The following is a 22,966-nucleotide window of genomic DNA, read 5'->3' as shown; positions in this document are numbered from 1 at the left end:
AGGCAATCATCAAGTGAGCCATTCTGTCACCCAGTCCCAGCTTCTGCAGGGAACCTCCCTGCAGCTAAAGGGGAAAGCCGGGGAGATGAGCACAGGGCAGCACTCCTCTTAGGAAGGAGGCAGCAGGATGGGGGAAGATCTTTCCCCTTTACTCCTCAAACCTCAACTCCACCGCCCGCACCTGCTCTGCAGGGGGTATTAGTGCATGAACCAGAGAATCGCTGGAATCCAAGTCGCGCACGCGCGTTTGTCCTTCCCCAACCATAGGCTAGGGGAAGAGCTCGCGCTCATTCTTGCACCTTCTCATCTAGACACTGCCGCACGCCTCCAACCTCCTTCTCGCGCATTAGGGATCACGTGACTCTTCGTAGGGCTCTCTACCTCTTCATGGCCCCGCCCAAGCGCGGCGCGTGGAGAGGGTTGTTTTAGCGCGCGCACTTTTGGAAGCGTTTGCCGCGCGCCGCTGGCCCGTCCCTTGGAGCCGGGAGCCCGGCGCCGGGCAGGATGCGGAGCCGCGAGGAGGTGGAGGCCACGCTGCATATCGCGAAGCTGAACCCGGCGGAGCTGCTGCCGCCCGTGCACTGCCTCAGCTTCAGCCCCCGCGCCAGCCCCGGAGAGTGCTGCCTGCTGCAGCTGGAGCCGGGCCTTTGCGCCGCGCTGGAGGCGGGGCACAGGTGCGGAAGTGGCCCGGCCTGGGACTGCGGGACTCACGGGGGACCGGGCTTGCAGCGCCCCCTGGCGGGCGGGCAGGAACGATGGGGATGGGGAGGTTGCCGGGACCTTGTCATTCGATCGTGTCAACGGGGGGGATGATGAAGGGGCAGATCACAGTTAAAATGGATCTGTACAATTTGCCGAACTGAAAGCCTCCCTGCGCCCCCTGCACTCTTGGCTGGGCGGAGTTTAAATTTATATTTTTCATTTATATATGTGTTAAAATGTGAAATGATCAATTTTTGGATACCTAGAACATATCTGTTTCCCATGTATAGCACAATTAAATAAAACGTGGCTCTCAACTTCTAAACATTTCTGCCTGGGAATAGTTCTTTTGAGCTCAATAGGACTATTCATGAAGCGCATACGTGTGAACCACATTTGTTTTTTGTGGTTCTGGGTAGTTTCTTTTGGTTGAAACAATGGGATGTATTCTGGTTTTAGGGGTCACAGAGGACTCTGGAGCATGGAGCCCTGGGAGAGAGTGTGAGTGACTTGGGGGTTGTGGTTGGTAAAAGGTTTGAAAACCCCTTCATTTGACTACAGTTGTCCTCTAAGGCAGGGGTTCTTGACCTTTTTCTTTCTGAGAACCCTCCCAACTTGCTATAAAAACTCCACACAGCCCAGCTGTACCACCACCCCTGTTTTTCTGTATATAAAAGCCAGCATTAGGGGGTAGCAAACAGGGCACTTGCCACGGGCCCCGTGAAGCTAAGCTGTTCAGGCTTTGGCTGAAGTGGCTTTGGCTTTCTGCCCTGGGCCTCAGTGAATCTAATGCTGATCCTGCTTGGAGGACCTCCTGAAACCTGATCAAGGCCCCCTGAGAACTGCTGTTCTAAGACAAAAGTGTAAGAAAATGTTAAAAATCATATGTAAGCAGAATTTTTTTCTGAACAACATTCAAAGTTACACTGTTAGTAGGTCTGGGTTTTTATTGGAGGAGTAGTTGTTGTTCCATTACCCAGTGGCCTGAATTAAGCTGGGAGTGATTGGGACTTGAGTGCGGCCTTGGTCATGTATATGAACTTGCAGGATCAAGATTTAAAAGATAAGAAAGTGGGTGAAATGAGCAAGAGGTGTGGGAAGAAGGAAGGAGTAACAGTAATATGATTAAATGAACTGTATGTCACAGCTTGTAGATCTGATATTCCAATTGGTAGCAGTAGTCATAATAACTGCAACTTGCCACCTGGTTAGCAATACTTTTAATGTATTTGAAATGTTATGTCATCTGTAAATAAAGATGAGTATTCCTTTGCTATTTTTGCATTTAAAAACAAGAACTTTTTTTTTTCAGCCTAGTGATCCGTGGTGAAAAAGATGAACAAGCTGTGCTGTGCAGTAAAGATAAAACTTATGATATGAAAATAGCAGATACTTCAAATATGTTGCTGTTTATCCCTGGCTGTAAAACTCCAGAACAGCTGCTTGCAGATCAAGCATCGTGTAATATCATTCACACCCAGGTATAGTCTTTTGTTTCCTTGTCGTCTGTTTTTCACATTAGTGTTACATCTAAGGTGCATGTTATTATAGTGTCTTACAATTGCAAATGATCAGCATGAGTGTATTAACATAAAACTTATCTATCATGGCTTCAGTTATCTGTTTAATAGATCCATGCATAAAGTCTATTTTTGGAGGTGCAGTAAGTACTCATGGTGCTTAGTAACTTGAAAGAATAGATATATTCTCCTTCACTCATTCTCCTTCACTCCTTCACTTAAATATAAGACACAAAGAGCAAATTGACACTTTTACATTAGTAGAGTGCCTGTTTAAATAGCCTACCCTGAAAGGCAGATTGTGCTGCACTTTCTTAGTTCCATAGTCTAACAAAAAATCTTGAAAGATGACTCTTCTATCCTAACTGTTGCATCTGAAAAGATTCTGTGGGGTGGAGGATTTTAGAATTATGAGTTTAAAGCATTCATTGTTTCTGCCCCTTTGAAGCAAATGTAATCAAATTTTCCTAAAAATGGTAAGGAAAATATTATCATTTGCTCTTAATTTTGTGCAGTGGGTATAATGACATCACTAAGAAGGAGTCACCCTCCTTCTCCAGTCCTAGAACAATCAAAAACATAATTTATTCCACAAAGTCCGCAGTTCTGCTGGTAGGAAAAAGTCCATTCAAAACAAAGTAGATTAACAAGAAAGTAATATTTCTCCTCCTTCAGTCTTGCTATGTTCTGTAATTATTTAAGTCACATGCACCAAGATAACTTTCTGTCAAATCACTTTTGGGTTTTTTTGGGTTGGGATCTTTCCTAAGACTCTCCCAAACATGTTGTAGTATATAGTTATATTGCTTAGATTGCAAACTCTTTGTGGGAGGTACTTTCTTTTTGTTATGTGTGCATAGTGCTAACCACAACGGGGTTGGGGCTGGTAAGTGCGACCATAATACAAATAAGAAGATAAATTACCTTTCTTCTGGAAGCAGTATGGATAGGCTTATGCATCAGTCCAAAGAGATGATCACTCAGGAGCAAGCACTCCCTTTCAAAGGGTCTGAGCATTCTGCTATGTTTGTCCAGGGTGAGCAACTAGCTCTGGCTATGAACTCACATGTGTTAGCGTATTTTTCTACTGCTAAATGACCAGGAGTATCTTCTTCTTTGAGAGATTTGAAAAGAAATGAAAAATAAGCACAGAAAAAAGACCCAAATGTTGTAGTTATTCTGCTTGTGTAATTGCCATTGCATGTGAAAAGAGCTGGAGAACTGAGGTCATAAACTAATATTTATTTAAATAAACTAATAGGGAAAAACTATAAACAAAAAAAAAAAGGTCTAAGATTTCCAAACAGAATTTGGAGACCGCATTTTGTATCTAGGCTGCTTTCTTGAGTAGTAGTGTTTTGGGTTTTTTAATTGACAATCTAGCTTCAATAGTTAAAAGGACAATTTAAAAAATTTTTTTTACTTAAAAATCAAATTTGATAGAACATCTTTAAAATCCTGACTTTTTAAAATACATTTAAAAAAAAACCTGAGCTTTTCTGTTACTCCAGCTGTTAATAGGATTTTTCATATAGGGGTGGGGGCTGGATCTGAGAGCAATACCACTAAATGAGCTTGCAGCCTGCTGTGCCTTCCCCATTCTGTGCTCACACCTGTCTGATGGCCTCTTCATAGCAGAGCATTGACTAAGGCCGCCTATCAAATGAACTCCTCAGTAGGACTTTTGGGGGATGCCCAAGGTATGCTTTAGAGATGTACCAATGCACCCTGATCTTCCTCTGAAGATCCTAGTGAGTTTAGAAGATTGGAGGCCTTGTATCAATTACACCTTTGCTTTTGGTTCTCCCTCTGTGGTAGATTAGGGAATGAAGGCAGTTCTTCTGTCGGTTGCCTCACTCAGCTTCTGTCATGTCCTGTCTCTGAATAGATATCTTGGCTCCAAACCCTGCCATGGTGTCACTGGTAAACCTCTTTTCCAGGGCCTGGGGAAAATAAGTGAGCAGTATTTTTAACAATGACCTCTGGGCACACTTAGTGCATGTACCTGGCTTACATAGCTGTGTAGCGAACATCATCTTTCCCAAGATGCATGTTTAATGAAGTAATGAGTCATAGCTCCCTTTGTTCCTCATTCATTGTGTAGTAAAATATCGATTAACTAGGAGTTCAAGAATATGGGAAATAATTGGAAAGATGAGAGAAGGAGAATAAAAAGATGGCTTGTGGAGAGCAGCAAGACCGACGTATTAAGAAGAAAAGAACAGATGTTGGAAGGGGTGAAATTGATAGGACTTTAAATTATCCTGCCATTAGCAGGTATTGTCCATATGTAGAGACCAGCTGGTTTCTTTCTCATGTAGACAGCAGGTATGCTTTTATTACTGAACTACAGACTTCTAACTCTTATTACCAATAATGGACTTCAGTGCAGAGAATATTTCTGCCTACTCTTCTTTAGAAAAGAGAAATAATCTCTTAATAAAAATCTTGATTTAATTTTTTTTTACGTGACCTCTGTAAAATTCATTGCTAATTATTCTTTGCAAGTTACTTTGGCTGACAGTGTTAAATTAAACGAGTCACTGAACATTTAATTTCTTTTTGTAGGTTGCTGGTTTCTCCAATAATTACTGGGAATTAAGGAAATGTCGACCTAAACTAAAGAAACTAAAGAAACTTCTAATGGAAAATCCTTATGAAGGGCCAGACAGTGAGAGAGAGAAAGCTCTGACTGACTCAAAGGTAAGCCTGTTAAGTAAATCACTTCCTTGTTTTTACTTTTCCTTTGTAATTGGTAATGAGCTAAAAGCCTAGTAAAGCTACATTCTTAACTAGAAAAAATACCTTTGCTCCCAGTTTTACTTAATTATGCAGAACTGTGGACTTGTACACAGTCCTGCTCTGAGCTGCTTTTTCTCCCTGCTTGAGACAGCCTGGCATGCTAGCCTAGTCAGGAATTGCTAGCAGTGTTACTGGCTGCAGTCAGTAGGCTGTTTGCCTGATGGTACACAGAAGAAAAAGAAAGGTAGTGAGAAGAGACGAAGTCTTCCTTTTTTGTGTAGACTAAAGCGTGGTTTTCAAACTGTGGGTTGCGACCCAGAACTGGGTCGCGGAATGTAAGGCACTGGGTTGCGGTGGCTCTGGTCAGCACCGCTGACTAGGCCGTTAAAAGTCCCGTTGATGGTGCTGCCCATCTAAGGCAGGCTAGTTCCTACCTGTTCTGACACCGCGCTTCGCTCCGGAAGCGGCCAGCAGCAGGTCCGGTTCCTAGGCAGGGGGGCTATGGGGCTCCGCACGCTGCACCCGCCCCGAGCACTGGCTCTGCACTCCATTTCCCGGCCAATGAGAGCTGGCGGGGAGGGTGTGCCTGCGGGTGAGAGCCTTGTGGAGCAGCTTAAGTGTTTCGGCCTAGGAGCTGGACCTGCTGCTAGCCACTTCTGGGGCGCAGCGCGGTCCACAGTGCCAGGATAGGCAGGAAGCCTGCCTTAGCTCCCCTGCTGCGCTGCTGACCAGGAGCGGCCACAGGTAAGCCCGTGCCCCACCTGCGCAACTCAATCCCCTACCCCAGCCCTGAGGCCCCCCCCCCCCCAAACCCAGAGCCCCCTCCTGCAAAGCCCTCATCCCTGGCCCTACCCCAGAGCCTGCATCCCCAGCCCAGAGTCCTGACCCCCTCCCACAGCCCAGCCCAAAGCCCCCTCCCACACCCTGAACCCTTCATTCCCAGCTCCACTGGGTCATGGGCATCAACAATTTTCTTCAACTAAAAAAGTTTGAAAACCATTTGACTAGAGGGTGGTGAGAAGAATTACTGTCCCCCTCCTGCAGGGGAAAGACTTCTGCACTAAGCCAGCAAAATGAAGCCAGAAGTTGGGGAGCGGGGTGACTGGCAACGTCCATTTTGAAGTCTTAAGGATCTGGCTATCTAAATCCCCCAAATGTTATGTGACTATCAGGTGTAGTGGCTTTCCCCAGTTACTTGTGCTTCTTGTGACTTCATCTCTTACCCTATGTAAAAGACACTCACCACTAAGGAAAGGGAAGTAAAATGATATAGGAAGGAAGAGAAGTAGAATAGCAAGGGTGATATGGTGGAAGTGGAGGAAGAAATGGTTGAGATTACTCCCAAGGCAAATGTAATTACAGATCTGTCCTGCCAGTGATGGGTTTTATTTTGTTATTAACATGCAAGTTCTGCCTTCATAAAAGCCAGTTCAGACATCAAGAATGAGAGATATGAATCATCTGACCCAAAATATAAGGCAGGTCTTGAGGAAATATTAAGTAAAGATGGAGTAAAATACAGTTTCTGAACATTTACATATGATCTATTAGCTTTAAAACTAGTCAGCTAACTTACATTTGCATGATAATGCAAATATCCTTTCAAATACTAATGCTCAAAGGTAACATCTAAGACTTCTCTGCATTTAAAAGAAAATACTTTTAACATGTCTGTTTTGTCTAATTATCTTCTGAATTTTGGTCGGAAGATAGAATAGTAAAGGAATAAAAATGATTTTTTTTTTTTTTTAAACATAAGATTCTTAACTGTTACAGATAACACTGTGGAGCTTTTAAATTAGATTCTAAGTTCCCTGGGAGGAGAGGCTACACCTTGCTATGGACGCCGATTCTGGCTGGAGCCCCTAGATGCCACCACAATAGAAGTGATGATATGAATTTTTGCTATGCTCCTTGTTTACTCATTGCATTTCTCTTGGCATGGGCAACTAACAAGTGATTGGTTTTTTTGTTTTGTTTTGTTTTTTTCCCCCTCTGCATGAAAATGAGCAATTCAGTAGATTATAGGAAACTCATGTTTTCATAACACAGCATACTGCTAAAGTGTTTGTTACATATATTCACTCAACATTTAAATATTGAAAGACAGCATATCCAGCAGTGCATTGCTCTCAAACACCATTTTATAGGACATTTATTCAATTCTAACTCTTGAGAGTTTTGTTTCATCTGCTAAATTGCCAATAACATTTCCTGAAGTGCCTGGGCGTAGCTTGGAGGTCACCTGTTGAAGTATTGACATAGTCCCAACACTGCTGAGTTTGTGAGATCTCATGGTACTGCAGCATGCATCCTATTAGTAAAGGAAGGAAGCATGGAAGAGAAAAAAGCAATCACCAGGAAAGAAGAGAAATATGGAGGAAAAGAGAAAATATTTTTTTATCCCAAAATTAAGATGGTGTCCACCAAAGTTAGTGGTGGTTTGCTATTTTGCCTTCTCATAGTCTGCCAGATTACTATACTTAAGATGAATCAATTCATTCCTGCCAGGAATTTTTTTTAAAACAAAAACTTAAGTATTAGCTTAAATATTAGATGTGCCTTTTAAAAAAATGTAAAGGCATAACAAAGACAAACCTGGTGAGGTGCATTTTGGGGAATCAAGTAGAACATGTTTGTCAATTATTTGGACCGATGTGAAGCAACTTATTTTGCTGACAACAATAATTGAGATAACTCATTCACATTTCAGAATTTGTTTTGCCTAATTTAAACCTGCTTGAATATTGTAAATTTCAAAGTGACTGTCCTCTACAGAGGGGGAATGAAAAGCAAATGGGTACCTTACATAGGATGCCCACTTGAGCTAGTCTGACTTCTGGAGGTAGTCTTATATCACTAGTACATGGTGCAAAGGCTTCCTTTAATTAGAAAGAATGTTATTTTTTAAAAAAATGTAATGATCTTTGGAGAAACTAGTTTAAATTGCAGGAAAAGATTGTTTGCAAATTTGAATTAGTGTGGTAAATTTAAGAGACTTCAAAACTCTGCAAAACCCAAGCCTCCACTGTGTTCTTCCATCCCTGTTCTAAATAATGTTGATCTTCATCATAGTTATACAAGGTAATATTTACTTCAATTTAGCTTTAGCAAGGGTTGAAGGTAATCCTTTTTTTCTTCTTGCATGTTGCAGTATACAATGGAAGACTTGCTAGATCGGATTCAAGCGAGTGAGGAGGAAATACTGCATCAGTTGCAGGTTATAAATGCCTGTAAAATTGAAGGTATTTGTCCCTATAGGTAGGATATGTATTATTTTGTAGCATAACACCTGGGGTCAACTTAGTGAGGAATGCATGAAAGAGGTGGTCTCTGCAGTGCTTTGTATAGCTTTCTCCTGAAATGTCTATAGTATCTTCCAATGTTTTATGTGGGAGTCAAAGGAGTTAATTGCTTTATTTGACTCCAAACAGTCACAACATGAAAGGCAGGCAGATAGGCATTCGTAGTGGGTTGAGAATACCTGCCACTATTGTTAGTAGTTCTCAAATGCTTTAATATTTTGGATCACAGAATATTAAAAATTCTTATTAACTACATCCCTGTTCAATGGTATAACATCTCTGTAACAACTGTGTAGTAGTTGATTTACATAGAAAAGTAACTAAGTATTTTGATCTCCTTGAAAAATTTAATCACACACTCTGCTCCATTCTACTATTCTGTTCCTTTTTCTCCTCTTGTTAAATGTTATTTAAATAACCTTTTAAGAGCTTGGTGTTCTGTTTGTGCCTTGAAAGGGAGCTGAGACTCAAGTGTGAGAATCCTGAAAGATATTTTCAGAGAAGCAGAATTACAAAGCATTATTACATATTTCTTTTGTTTGGCAGGATATTGGCGGGTTCTAGAATTTGATTATGAGATGAAACTTCTGAATCATGTGACTCAACTAATAGATTCTGAATCTTGGTCTTTTAGCAAGGTTCCTTTAAGTATCTGTCTTCAAGAACTTGGACCCCTGGAACCCGAGTAAGTACCTTTTTGTTTCTTTGTGCTTAAAGCACTAGAAAACAATTTACTGTTACCCATATTCATCATCATTAGTATTTGCACTTACCATAGAGGAGTCCTATAATATAACTATATTCAACTAACAGTGCTGAAGATTAGAAGTTCTTTGACTCTGTAAAACATAAATCCATTTCACCTTCAAGGTACAGCCCTGCTCTGAGGTCAGTGTGGAGCTGCACTGGCTCATAGTTTGGAAAACATTCATTGCTACAACCTACTTGGGATGGAAGGGATGCACTTACCCCCATGCCCACTCTAAATGCTTCTGGCCAGCTTTGTTGCCTGGTATGTAGGTGGGACAGGGCTATGGCCTGTCTCCTCATGTTTTGCAGGAATCTTTTGTCCCATAGAGGAGCAGTCCTTTTATAAAGGGAGTATGTGGGCTGCACTTGTGTCCCTTGCTGAGCATGGGGCACAATGAGGGCTTCTTGTACCCTTTTTTCCCCTCCCACCATTTATGTGCTCAAGGGGAGCATAGCATGGGCCTGAGTAATTTTATGCAGTAAAGGTGTGACACATCAAGTCTGGTTAGACTAATCTCTGTTCCCTGATCACTGTCACATACCATGGGTCAGGATTACAAAAGATCCTACTCCAGTCTCATGGCAGGCATAAGTATCCACTGATTGCAGTGACTACTGTTAAAATATACACTGACACAACAGCTAAAATGCTGTTCACTCTATTGTACGTGCTGCTTGTACTCATTACTTAATTGGCAAATTGCTGCCCATGGTGCAATACCATTCAGGAAGCATGGCAAACCAAAAATGTGTGGTGGGTACCTCCTGCATAATCATTTTGTATTTAGCACTGGTACTTCTGGTAGTATAATGCTATATTTAAATAAATATCAGTGATTATATTAATAGAATAGTATTACAATATTTACAGGCCATTCCATTCAAATTACAAGGCTATTGAATTGTGCTTACCGACTGAGGCTTTATAAATTTTTGTTGAACTTCATTTAGAGGAAAAAAACCCATACTGACATTTTGCTTTTATCCAAAATCTGCAAAGTAGTACAAGTTAGGCTATAATTTGATGCAACCAGTCCATAAAATACCTTTTATTAATATGTTATACATAACTGCAGTGCTTTGTGAAACTGTTTGTGATGCTTTTCGCCATTGAAAAATGAGGGAAGGCAAGAGTGTATCTTCCTTCCTTCTGCACCTCTTCAAAGCACATGGAGAGTGGGTACTAGGGAGGCAGGGGAAGGTGAAGTTGCTGGGGTAGTGGACTGAACCACGGCACATCCCATCCCCTATTGTCTTTCCTGCTTTTGCCTTGCCTTTCCCGTCCCTGTTTCAGTGTGTTAGTGGGAGGGAGGAAGGTATTTGTAGTGTTTTTTTTAATGATTGTACGCTAATTAACTTTATAGAATACATTTTTTTTTCAAACTGCATTCCTTTGCCATGAATCTGAAATGCATAAAAGTAGATTTTAAAGTTTTTAACTTTTTCTTTCAGAGAAATGATAGAACATATTCTTTTAAGTTATGGAATGAAATATACTGATGAAGGTAAGTTATGGCACCAATGCATTTATTAAGAAAGGAAGGTTAATAATTAATAAATTATGTAACTAAAATAACAAAGTGTAGGAGAGTAGGGAGGCCAACACTGAGCTAAGAAATGTTTAGGCTGATTATCATGGAAAATTTCCATAACAGTGAGGTCTACTAAACTGTGGTATAGGGAAACTAGTGTCATTAGAGAAAAATCATGAATTAGCAGAGAGGTACCTGAGATAAGCTAGTAGATCTTTCCAATTCATAATTTCTGTGATTGAGTTTAAATGTGTTGCACAGCATTAAAGAACTTTTTTTCTGATGAATTTTGTTATCCGGGCATTTGAATTAACTTGTGTAGTAGGGCACAGTGGCTCTTAAAGGGCTACAGGCCCAACATGAGTGTTTCTGATTTCAGACCATAATGTGGGGTTGGAATGAGTGTTGGGAAAGGCAGAGCTATAGAAGGCACTCTACTTGCGTAAGCTGAGACCAGGGAAGTAGCAAGACCTGGTGTGGAGCTCTCCACTAAAGGTGTTGGGAATGGCGCTATAGCAGCAGTGACTGTTGGGATATCTCTAGACAAGGAGCATGGAAGGGGTTGGTTGGTTTGAGCCCAAGGAAGTGGCTTGGAAGTCTGTGAGAGGACCTGAATGCAAAAGGAGCTTGGGAAGGGAGAATGTGAAGCAGGTAAGCTTGAGACCCAGGGTTTGCACGTATTTTTTTTTTTTTTTAATGGGCTTTGGACTAGGTCTTTCAGAGATGGGAGAAAGTGCACCTCGCCCTCTTTGCTACCCTGTATCAGGGGAGAAGACCAGGTGATACAGACCTTGGGGAAGTGAAAGGACTACTGAACTGTTTAGCTCAGAGAGTGCAAACAGCTGTTTGATATCAGACTTGCATAAACAAGAGTGAAAGAGATGGGGGTGGAGGGTAAAAGGACTGTTTCACCTGAGGAGGGTGCAGGTCTATTGATGTTAGTCCTGATCAACAGGGCTAAAAGCTGCGGCCAGGAGAGGACTAAGGATGCACTTGTTTCTGTTCTGACTCTTGTTTACCTCGGAAGGGAGGGGACTTTAGTTTAGCCAGAGGGTAAACTTAGGCACAAATTACCCTGCCAAGAGGGGGAGACTGCAGAACAGCGGGGAAACTTGGGGCACAGAAATGTCCTGATACCAATGCAGGTAAGAACCTGTAAGTGTAATTTTTTTTTCCCTTTGCAGATGAAGTTTATTTTGAAATGAATGCAGATAAAATATGCACAGCTACAGCACAAATGCTCTTGCAAAATGCAGTTAAATTCAATCTAGCTGAGTTTCAAGAAGTATGGCAACAAAGTGTCCCTGAAGGGCTGACGACAAGGCTGGATCAGCTCAAGGTAAAAACTAAACTAGTGGATTTGGTTTCATGTATTAGCAGGATGTTCTTACTGCTACATTGTGTAGGATTTGTATATGAATCATGAACAACCAGCTTATTTTTTATTTCAACAGTATTTGCCAGCAGCTGAGAGAAGCATCTTGGTCCTGTATTAAAGCATTTATGAGGTGTTTCCTGTAAAGTGAAACTGCCTAGGACCTCCGCAGTGTAGGAGCATGAGTGTGCTCTTCTAGCTGTCTCCCTAAACCTGATACACATAGCTATAGAGGAAAAATTTCAAATCTAGAGTCTATTACTATCAATATGGACAGAACTAGAAGTCCAACATACTGTAGAACAGCCTTTAATGATGCTAGCATGCTGCAACCAATATAAATTTTGTTGACTATGGTAGTGGGATATCAAGTTGTGTATGTTTACACGCTCCTCTCCCTTAAGGGATGTGAGAACTACCTCCTTCATGATGGGCCCCATTGTGAAGGCTTCCATTTTGCTTTTAGTATTGCTACTCCTTGTACAGTTTAGGGGTTAAAAATACTGAAATAAATGGCAATAGTAACACAAATTGATATGCCAAGAGATGGGAGGTTTGATCATGTTTTCTGTGTTAAAATTTGTGTCATCTTATTGTTGTCCCTATAGGGTTTGGCTCTGTTGGATAGACACTCAAGACCAGAGACTATCTTCTTGCTAAAAGTAGAAGAGTTGCCTGAGGATAACCAGGAAAGGTTCAACAGGCTATTTACCATTCGGGAAAAGTGGACAGCAGCAGATATTGCCCCATATATTCAGTAAGTAGTTCACTACTAAGCATAATACTGTTTTAAAGTACAGTAAGTACATAAAGATTTGTATAGTACTTGTAGTATATACTTGGTTGCATCATGGACCACTATAGCTGATAAAACCTTAAACTGCTAGATTTTTCTCCCAAATTCTACATGAGTAAAATATACTTACAGTATAGTCATTCAGAAGTATTATCTGTATTTCGTGAATGTGAATATTGAGGGTGAAATCCTGGGCCCCACTAAACTAAATGGAAGTTTTGTATTGACTTTGGACAATTCTACCCCCACTGAAGTCAAAGGATAAAAAGCAAAAAGTTAAACTGTCTTCCAGTAGACCTTTTTCTCCCTTTAGTAACACTTTGTGACCCATACACATGAGCTGTCTTGAAATCCAAAATCTTAACTGGAAGTTATATAACTCAACTTTTCTCTTGAAGATTATTAAGAGAGTGAATTCACACTGGGTGTTGAACCACACTCTGGAGAAAGGACAGCCAGGCTAGTGGAAGATGAAGGGATCAGAAGAGCATAGTCAGGAAATATTTAAAATGAGGGGAAATTGAAAGAAGATTATCAGCAAATATTTATGACTTGAGAAAAGGCTAAAAAACATCAACTTTCCTTTATACATCATATCTCCCAAATTAGTTTTTTTTTTTAAGTCAGTAAAATCCGACTTGATTCCAGAACCATACTCCAGTAGTACCTCTCATGTTTCATCCTTTCCCTTGTTCAAAATTGACATAACACTCACATAATCCAGTCAAGTTTTGGGCCTTGTTGGGCTAAGCAATGTACAAGCAGACACGCTTGGTTTGACATGATCTTTGCCTCAGAGCTTTGAGCCAAATTCTGCTGTTCAGAGTAAAATTTAAGTAACTCCATTGACTCAGACTTGGTCTAAACGTATCAGTACAGCTACGTCCATCAGGGGTGTTGAAAAAAACCTACACCCCTGACCAACATAGCCATGCCAATTCCCAGTATAGATACAGCTATGTCAACGGAAGAGTGTTTTTTGTTGACATAGCTAACATAATTCAGGAAGGTGGTGTATCTACATTGACAGAAAACCCCAATGTCATCTGAGTTTATACTATGGGACTATGCTGATATAGCTATGACGGCATGGACTCTGGAGTGTAAACAGCTATACTGGTGTAATGGAGAACAGAATTAGGCTTTTGCTTTTTTAGATTGTAAGTTATTCAAGGTAGGAACCATCTTTGTGTTTTGTAAAGCATGTAGTATACTTTTGGGAGTTACATAAATGCAGCAGCTATGCCGAGGTATGAATTTTAGATGATTGAAAGCATTTTGGGAGAAGCACACCAGTAGCTTATTAACATTCACTCTAGCCAGGCTGATTGCTACGTTAGGAAAACCGGTTACTGAAACAGTTTGTACTCAATCCTGAAATAGTTTGTTCTGATAACCCTTTTTTTTTTTTTAAAGTTGAAGCATGTTTTCACCACTATTTTTTTTCTCTCCAGAGACTTATGTGCAGAGAAGCAAACAGTAGCTGCACTTCTGACCAAATATGCTCGCTCTTCCATACAGAATGGTGTCAAAGTTTATAACTCTAGAAGACCCATCTCATAACAAGAAACAACCTTATTTAAGAATCAAGAATACGTCAAGGAATAACAACTGGTGGTGTTCATACCAGAATTATTTGTAATTATGTAGCAATATCAACTAATTTGAAATGTCACTGTTGTGAAAGATCTGTCAGTTTTTAAAAAAAAAAAGTACATTACTGTACACCAAAGACAGTGGAATTCTTTATTATTTTAGATCTTTGTGGAAATAACTGCTCTACCAAAATCTAAAAACACACATTGCTGGAATCTAGTTTCCACCATTTAACCAGAAAGACTTACAAATTTGTTTATATTGAACTGAAATTTGTAGTTTGTCTTAAAACTCCAGAAGCAAAATAAACTCTATCCTTACTTTACTTGCCCTCGTTTGTGCAAATATTTGCACACACTTTTTTCTTAAGTCTGCTGATACGGTAGTGAAGTCCAATAGCAAATTACAGAGAAAACTATTGCTTCTACACAGCAGTCGTTTCCCCCACCCCATTATCTTGTAAAAGCAGTCTACGTCCAGTGACAGTACTGAATATAGTATTTCAAAAGCAAAGTGGAATGCTTGGTTTGTTTGCTATAACAACTGAACTGTCAGAGCGTATTAGTTACCAACAAGCAATATTAGTGTTTTGAGCTTTATGTGTAAAATGAGAAGTTTGGCCTTATAGGTGAATTACTCATTTCCACAGTGGGCTACAAGTCAGGCCTTTGGAAGGTGGTCCTTCTGGTTCGTGTCTTTGAATGTGGATAACATGAAACAGAATTATGAGGCACTTAATGTTCTGGGTTCTTGACAATTTAATAGTATTGGCAAAATTGCCTTAAGTTACATAATGCTAAGAGGATGCCTCAAATTACTCAGACGTGTTATGGACTCAGCAACTTTTTCTGTAACCGGCCCTTCACCACTGGAATATTGTCAACCTAAAATTAATATACCAGAAGGCTTACATTTTTAAAAGTGGTAAATTAAACTGTTTGTAGTAGTATACTGCACATCTAGAATATGAGAACCCTAAAAAAAAGTTTCTGCAACATTTCCACCCAAATGTAAATATTTTTGAAATGTAGAGCTGTGAAGCATACTCTTCGTAATGTTGCCAAATTAAATTTTGTAAAGGCTTTTTATAACTGGATTTCCATTTGTCATTTATTAGTAACCCTGTGCACCCCAGTTTGCTATTTGACAGCTTTGCAAATCTCACTGTTAAATGGAAATATTATTGTAATACTTTAGGTAGCTTGCTATTTAAAATTTGAATGCACATAAGGCATTACATATACATGTGGAAGACCACCTGCTGGTTAATGTGCCAATGAGTGGGGAAGGAGGACAAAAGAGGAACAAACATGCTATAAAATAACCTGGTTTAACTCTTAAAATAGGGTATACTTAGCCTTCGAATTCTAATGTAAGAGCTGAAACTCCAGTGCCACCACCTTGCTGTTGTCAGCTTGTTTTTTTTGTTTTTAAATTGAAGGACAGTCTTTCCATTTTGCTAGAATATCCCCAACATAATATGGATGCCAAAAGGCCTTAGTGAACAATAAATCACACTCTCCACAAACTGGGTCTTCAGGGCAGAATTTGGGGACTCTGTTTCAGGAACTATATACCCTAATTGTTAGGCTAGTGAAGCAGGAGTGTGGGCTTTTTTTGTTTTTTCTTTCCATCGGGGCTGAGCAGTGTGTGCCCCAGGAGTCCCAACTTTTGTTCCTTCCTCTCAGCAGCTCCATTCTCCCACACAAGACCTTCAACACAAAAATATAAAACAAGATTACTCAGCATGCTAAGGGTCAACACTTTTAATTGCTTAATACAAGATTCTCATCCTGTGGATTCTAAATAATGTTTTACTCTGTAAAGCACCATGTAAATTTACAGTGCTATTTACTTGGTAATGTGATCTACAGGAAAGCAGTAAGAAGTTACTAAGAGAACTGATCAATCAGATTTGTGTAAACACTCTTCAATGAATGTATAATATTCATTGTCAGCTGACTTTTTAATAAGACTATAATGTACTTGCTCATCAGTTTTAGCAGACTGCCAAACAGGAAACAAGCTGTGTTTTGGTGTCAAAACAATCCTGGATTTGGAAAGAGGAAGTTGAAGAGATGGTAGAATAAAGATTTCAGTAACACCTTAGGTCAGGGCTGGCCAATGTCCAGCTCTTCAGAAGTTAATATGCAGCTCCTTGTATAGACACCGACTCCAGGGCTGGAGCTACAGGTACCAACTTTCCAATGTGCCAGGGGGTGCTCCCTGCTCAACCCCTGGCTCTGCCCCTTCCCACCCCCGAGCCTGCTGTGCCCTCGCTCCTCCCTCCCAGAGCCTTCTGCACACCACAAAACAGCTGATCGGAAGGTGTGGGGAGGGGGGAGGGGGAAGGCACTGATCAGTGGGGCTGCTGACATTACTGTGGCTCTTTGGCAATTTACACTAGTAAATTCTGGCTCCTTCTCAGGCTCAGGTTGGCCACCCCTGCCTTAGACGCAACAGCTTTCATCCTAAACTCATGGAAACAGACAAAGAGCTTACTGGGAACATAACTAAAGTGTGAAGAAACTTTTAGTGTCACTTCTAGGGAAAAAAATAAGGGGGACATGCTTTTAATGAACTCCTTTTGTACTTTAGCACAGCAGCTTTGTCCAGTAGCATAATACTTAATATAATGGAGAGAATTTCACATGTTCACAAATAGACCACACACTACACTGCTCACTACTGCACCTCAAGGACTATATATACTATTACATGAGTAGATGAAGACTGGGGCCATGCAACAGGGGCTTGAATGAAATCCACAATACATGTATTTCTTTTTTTCAAATTTAGAGATAAGAGTGAGCTGTATATTACACATGTAGATGTTTGTACAGCTTCCTATAGCAACTTACCTAGTCTGTCTCAGCCCATCTCAGCCCTCATATACAACAGTCGTTATTCACGTGTGGGGTTTTATTTGAATCAAATATGTAAACTAGCTTTTGGTGATTAATCCACCATTCTCAAACGTTAATTATTGCTATGACTGCAGGAAAAATCCGCTTTCCATTGACTACTCATCAGTTTGTCTTATCTTTCCTTGAACACTTCCAGTGATTATTATATAGCCTCCCTCCTTGAGTTATCCTCTTAAGTACTTTTTAGACTAAGTTCCCCAAACCCACTCAGTTATGAGGGCAGCATATGATAGCAAAAATACATACGCAAAAGCCATTCCCTTCCTTGTCTATTGCATTTGTATCTCATTCTGCTGTGATCACTTGATCCACTCTTTTTTGCTATAGTATAGGCTTACTTTAAAAATTACTCAAATGTTATACGATAGAATTCTATTAGTAGGTTGGCTGTAAAAAAGTCAACTATGTTTCTAAAATTAATTGCTTCCATGTATTTTAAGGTGGAGCAAGTATAAAGAAAGACAGCTACCCAAGTGAGATTTGTACATTTTATGAATTGTAAGGAATTGTGAACATTTTAAAAGTTTATCACTTGTAAATAAAGGAGTTGTAACTGAACATTGCACAATATAATACTTCCATGAACTGCTGCTAAGATACTATAATACAATATATGCTATAGTTTATCCATGTAACACAGCCAGAGGCTAACAAGCAATCTTTGTGACATGACTGCACATGGATATACCTATAACCAGAGATTAAAATGGCATTAAATACAGTGGTAGGAATTTGTTTCTTACAAACAAGGTTTGGCAGTCATATGCTCAGATATGGATTTAGTTGCCAAACTAGGCATCCTAATTTGACAACTCTGACAACTCTGTCATGCTATCATGACAGGCAGTTTCATGAATTTAATTCTCTTAAGTAAAACTTGTCCCATTCATTGTAGTGGGATAGTTCCGTATAATGCGATCAGCACAGAAAAATGCACAAACCAGACGCTCCATTCTTTGTGCAGGCTAAACTCCCTATGGAAGATGAGTTTGTTTAGACCTTTTTGAGCATATCAAAATGATAGTTTCAAAGTTACAGACTGAAAGTGAATAAATACACAAGTTAGTCATCCTAGAAATAATAGGTTCCTCACACTAGTTGAATGTCAGGCTCTGAGTGCCTTTCTGAGTGGAGATGGGAGTTAGGTGAGGAGGAGGGTCTGTCACTAAGTTATGCATATAAAACACAGCATTGGGAGAGTCTGACATTAAGAGGATGGGAGAAGCAGCCATTGTCATTAGGCAGGATCAGAAGGGAATGAAATTGTTTTACAGCCTTGACTTAAATGTCCATGATGAAGAGGAAAAAGCTGCAGAACCACAAGGAATTAACAATACCTTTTACTAACTATTGATCATGAGATTTTACACAAACTATACAGCCGAAGCCAGCTCTGGGAATTAAGGTTAGTGTTTGTCCAAAAATGTATTAGGAGCCAAGTTTCACTACAGGATTAGTTCCCATCAGGCTCCCTGTGGAGAGTTGGCCACTACTGTAAATTTATCACATCTTACCATTAGAGCTGGTCAAAACAAATGGAGCCTACCCCCTTCCCCAGTGGAAAACTGCAACAAACAAAATTGTTTCCATCTAAATCTTCAGTGGAATATTGATAATTTAGCAGAAATACAAGAACAAATATTTCAGCTAAAAATCTAAAACATTTCAGTTTGGTGCCTCATTCTCCCATTTGCTATAGGCCAGACGCCTGGTCAGATTACATCTTTCATGATACAACAGCAGCCTCCTCTCTTGGAGGGGGAGGGCTGCACACCATGGAAGATGCAGGTCAGCCAACCAGCCCAGAGAAAAGAGGACGTGAAAGGTCAGAACTACAACTCCCACGAGGCAGTGCGGCAGTAAGTCCAAATATTTCGTTTTTCAGGTGTTCATTTTTAAGTCTTCCCCGCAACGCCAAGCCAACACTTTTTGCAAAAACCAAAACCAAAAAACCAACCACGAAAAAAAAACCCCCACACATTTAGTAAAAAGAGTCACAAAATAGTTCTTCCCCACTGCAAACGTTTTTTGCTGAATATGTCACCCACCTTACTTGGACGGGGGAAATGAGGCATCGCCTAACACAGATTTCCACCCTCTCCAGTGGGGCACAGCCAAGCTGCCCAGTGCTCGGTGGATAAGGAACTGGGCAGGAAATGGTGTGAGACGCGCGTGGGAGGAAAGGGGCAGGAGGCACAGTGGGGGCTCGGGGAAGAGAGGTCCCACAGCCTGTCCCTACACAGCACATCCCTGTTTCCCTGCCTCCATCCCTTACCAAGCCACCACCAGGCGCGCGGGGCACAAACACTGCGCACGCGCCTCCCCGATTCTGCTCACAGCCGAGCCGCTTTGCGTTGCCACTGCCGAGACGCGCATGCGCATTCCGGCCGAAACGCTCACCTCTATCATTTTGATTCCCAACCACCCTCCTTTTCTCTGTCTCGCTCAGATTCCTCCAAGCCGCGCGGCACAGGGGGCAATGGAAGAGAGGGATTTTTAAAAGCCTTAAAGCCGGACTTGACCTTTCAACTGCCGGAAGGTCAAAGGTTACCAACAAAATGGCGGCCACAGCTGCTGCTGGGTTTACTGGCAGTGTGGAGCCGGTGGACGCCGGACGGGCCCAGGCAGCGCCTCGCCCGCCCTGCTGAGCCCTGGGACGGAGTTACATTGAGGGTCCCGAGCTGCTGTGTGCGCGGGTTAGCGCCCAGCCGCCCCTACTGCCCCCGAGACACGCTGCCGGAAGGCAGCGGCCGCTAGCCCAGCCCGTGCTCCGGGAGCGGCGGCAGCCAGGAACCGGAGCAGCTTCCACGCGCGTAGGAGCCACAACCTCAGCGCTACCAAGTCAGGAGCAGCTCCTGCTCGCCCAGGGCTGCAGCCGAGCCGTGCCCCCACGGCACCCCACCCGGCAGGAGCCGCAGAGCAGCCCCCGACCTGCCCCATCCCTTCCTGGCAGCAGCCGACGCCCCTACCCCCAAGAGCGGCAGCCTCGCTCCCGCCTAAAAATAGCAAACGCCTTAGCAGCCCCCTCCCACCTACCTATTAGCAGCAGCCCCTGCTGACCCAGCAGGAGCATGAACCCCTCACCCCAGTCATCACTATCAGTAGTTCCCAGACCTCCCCCAGCAGAGTCCATCACCTGTTGAGCAGCAGGCCCGCAACACCTATTTCCCCTCCGCATTTTGCAACTCAGATTGTGTGAAGGAGGCAGGAGATTTGTCCCCTCCTTGTACCTTCTGTGGAAGGGAATTGTGTGTCACACACATACATATATACAAGAAGACTGTATATTGTTGACTTTATAACTGTGCAGCTTCTCTGGCTGAATCTTGGGTGTCTTAGATCTACTGATGAGAGAACAGTAATGAAAGGGAACTTGACAAGGGGAAAAATCAAACCACCCATCCAAAGACCGCTAATGAGGACGATGTTGATGCATATTTGACTCTCAACAGTTCAGTGCTGCTGTGCAGGATGAATAGGAAGAAAGGAGACAAGGGATTTGAGAGCCCAAGACCTTATAAATTATAAGTATTAATTTTTATATTTCTTTTATGTGCTTGAGATTAGTGTTCGTTCTCTTTATTGTGTAATCTGAAAGCTTTATCGTGTAGGCTCTACGCTGACCAAAAGTTGACTGTTAAGGTTGGTTTTTAAGTAAAGTCAGATGAAGCTGTATAGGGGTAATTTAGGGATGCTTTAAAATTATTGCTGAACGTTTATACTCTGAAATCTTACTCTTTAAAGATGAATTGTGGGTTTCCATGTTCCAGTAATTCCATATCACATGTTCACAATTTTCATGTAAAATATTTTTTTCTATCTACCAACTCTTCAGACTCAGCATGATATCTGGAAGGAAAGCTGTGTGCTTTCCAACTCATGTATAAAGCTTTTTCAGCTGGAACTTACTTAACATTGCTACTTATGATGCATGAACCAGAATAGAATTCTGTTAATTGTTCTATAGCTCTATGTGCTCTGTAGTACGAACCAAAGGAAAAAGTGGTAAAAATTATTTCAGGCCTCATTCCCTGCACAAAGTTTATGGAGGTATGCCATTGCTTTAAATGTTTATTTCTCAGGACCTTCCAATGCTTGAAGAAAGTGCTGTTTCCCAAAAGACAGCTGGATGTCTTCCTCTTTCATGTATCGGATGTGTATATATGATGAGAGAGTCAACTTGCCAGAGAAATGTTTACTCCTTATGCCCTCTATCCATTCACCCCCCTTCTTCCCCAGCAATTACACCTCTTTGAGGTCCATAGCAGGCAATAGCCAGTCCTATTCTCTTGCAGCCTGGCAGGGACAGAACTCAGTCAGTTTTTATATACCGGTAGTTGGTGATATTGCACTCTAATAATTGACATTTCACGTATTGAAAAGCTATTTAGGTAATTGTTAGCGCTTTCATAACTTCCTCTGAGCCCTGCACTATTGTATTTGGGGTAACAGACAAAAAGATTCAAAAATAATTCCAGTGTAATATTTTAAAGCTGTTCAAAACAGTTCAAACTCTATTTTTCCTTGTAGCATATGTGTGTACAGCCTATATGATGGTGTGATACGTTGATGGTTTTAGTGACACCTTTGGGATGCCCTGCACAATTCCCATGGCTTGTATTTGGCCATTCATGCAGATAAGACCTTCATACCACATCACACAGTCATGAATTCTCTCCTTATGTTTATGTATATATATTTACACACTGAGTATAATATGTATACAGTATCTGTGTATATAGACACACATATGCTATAAAGATTGTTCAACTAAGATTTTCTTTTTATTAGGTTAAAGAAACATGAGAAATGACATTGACATGTTATTTGTCTGAATCTTTATTTTAAATGCTTTTGTTTTTTCCAGCACAACCCACCAGGTAGTCTGCATCAACAACATAAATTTTCAGAGAAAGTCTGTTGTAGTAAGTATATTTACAAAAATATTAAAGGTCATGTCCAAAACCAAGATTTTTTTCTGTATTTTTGAGGAAATATAACTGCACAAAAGCTGCATATGCTCTGTAACTTCTTTGCGCTATCTATGTTCTGACCAGGAGCCTGTTACAGGACTCTTTTGCCCAAGAGAACGAGGCTAAACAGAACTGTGGTTTAATATGAATTTCAGATATACAGATACAAGATGGACAGTAATTTGTGCCTGAATTTATTTGGAATTAGATTCAAGTCTTTTTAATTTCATTTGGACTATACATGCCAAATAAAAATGTTACCTTAAAATGTTTTAAGAGATTATAATAAGGTTATGCCTTAACGTATTTTGTGGTAAATTCATATTTCATTTTACACAGGCTTATTTAAAATTATAGTTTAAATAACAAAATAAAAAAAATCCGATTTACGTAAAAAAAATCTGCCCCCCTCCACCCCAAAATCATTTCTATCCACCCTGGTTAAAATTGGCTTTTATACCTCTAAAAATAAACAATCACAATTTCAGCTAATGTCACTGTTTATTTAAGGGTTAAAGTAGTAGAGATTTAGGCCCTGATCCTGAATCCATATGGACTAATAGCCAGACCCTGACAGCCATGAGGAACACTGTTGAAGTGAATGGAGCTCTGAATGAGTTCACAAATTTGCCTGTGTGGATCACCTTGCAGGATTATCAAGTCTTTAGGTTATGGAATCCAGTTTTATTATGAGTTAGGTACAATCATTTCAGTTTGAATTAAAAGGGACACCATTGAGTTGAATTCT

The 22,966-nt window shown here is 41.0% G+C and overlaps 2 protein-coding genes and 1 long non-coding RNA gene across 4 annotated transcripts in view; 2 read left to right on the top strand and 1 right to left on the bottom strand.

Annotated features, from left to right (window-relative positions):
• Positions 1-255: 255 nt before the first annotated feature.
• Positions 256-15,409, top strand: DSCC1 (DNA replication and sister chromatid cohesion 1). Its single transcript, XM_005303373.5, has 9 exons — positions 256-674; positions 2,015-2,183; positions 4,791-4,925; positions 8,119-8,209; positions 8,816-8,954; positions 10,472-10,524; positions 11,736-11,890; positions 12,535-12,683; positions 14,177-15,409. Exons 1-9 carry the CDS (start codon positions 505-507, stop codon positions 14,283-14,285), a joined length of 1,170 nt encoding a protein of 389 aa, XP_005303430.1. The 5' UTR covers positions 256-504; the 3' UTR covers positions 14,286-15,409.
• On the bottom strand, positions 14,455-19,596 carry LOC101950809 (uncharacterized). The gene is made up of 2 exons (XR_256537.5): positions 19,294-19,596; positions 14,455-16,030 (listed from the first exon to the last, which is right to left on the bottom strand). It is a non-coding gene; the product is annotated as an uncharacterized LOC101950809 (long non-coding RNA).
• A 972-nt stretch (positions 19,597-20,568) lies between these two features.
• Positions 20,569-22,966, top strand: part of TAF2 (TATA-box binding protein associated factor 2) — a 90,399-nt gene continuing 88,001 nt past the window's right edge. For both annotated transcript variants that reach the window (XM_065586068.1, XM_065586067.1), the window contains exons 1-2: positions 20,569-20,770; positions 22,117-22,170. In XM_065586068.1, coding sequence (XP_065442140.1) covers positions 20,717-20,770; positions 22,117-22,170 — 108 coding nt within the window. In that variant the 5' untranslated portion in view covers positions 20,569-20,716. The remainder of the gene's footprint in view (positions 20,771-22,116; positions 22,171-22,966) is intronic.

The sequence above is a fragment of the Chrysemys picta genome, chromosome 2, assembly GCF_011386835.1.
Source record: "Chrysemys picta bellii isolate R12L10 chromosome 2, ASM1138683v2, whole genome shotgun sequence".
Classification (NCBI taxonomy): Eukaryota; Metazoa; Chordata; order Testudines; family Emydidae; genus Chrysemys; species Chrysemys picta.
The sequence above is the reverse complement of the archived record's forward strand: the minus strand, read 5'-3'. Positions and strand labels throughout refer to the sequence as shown.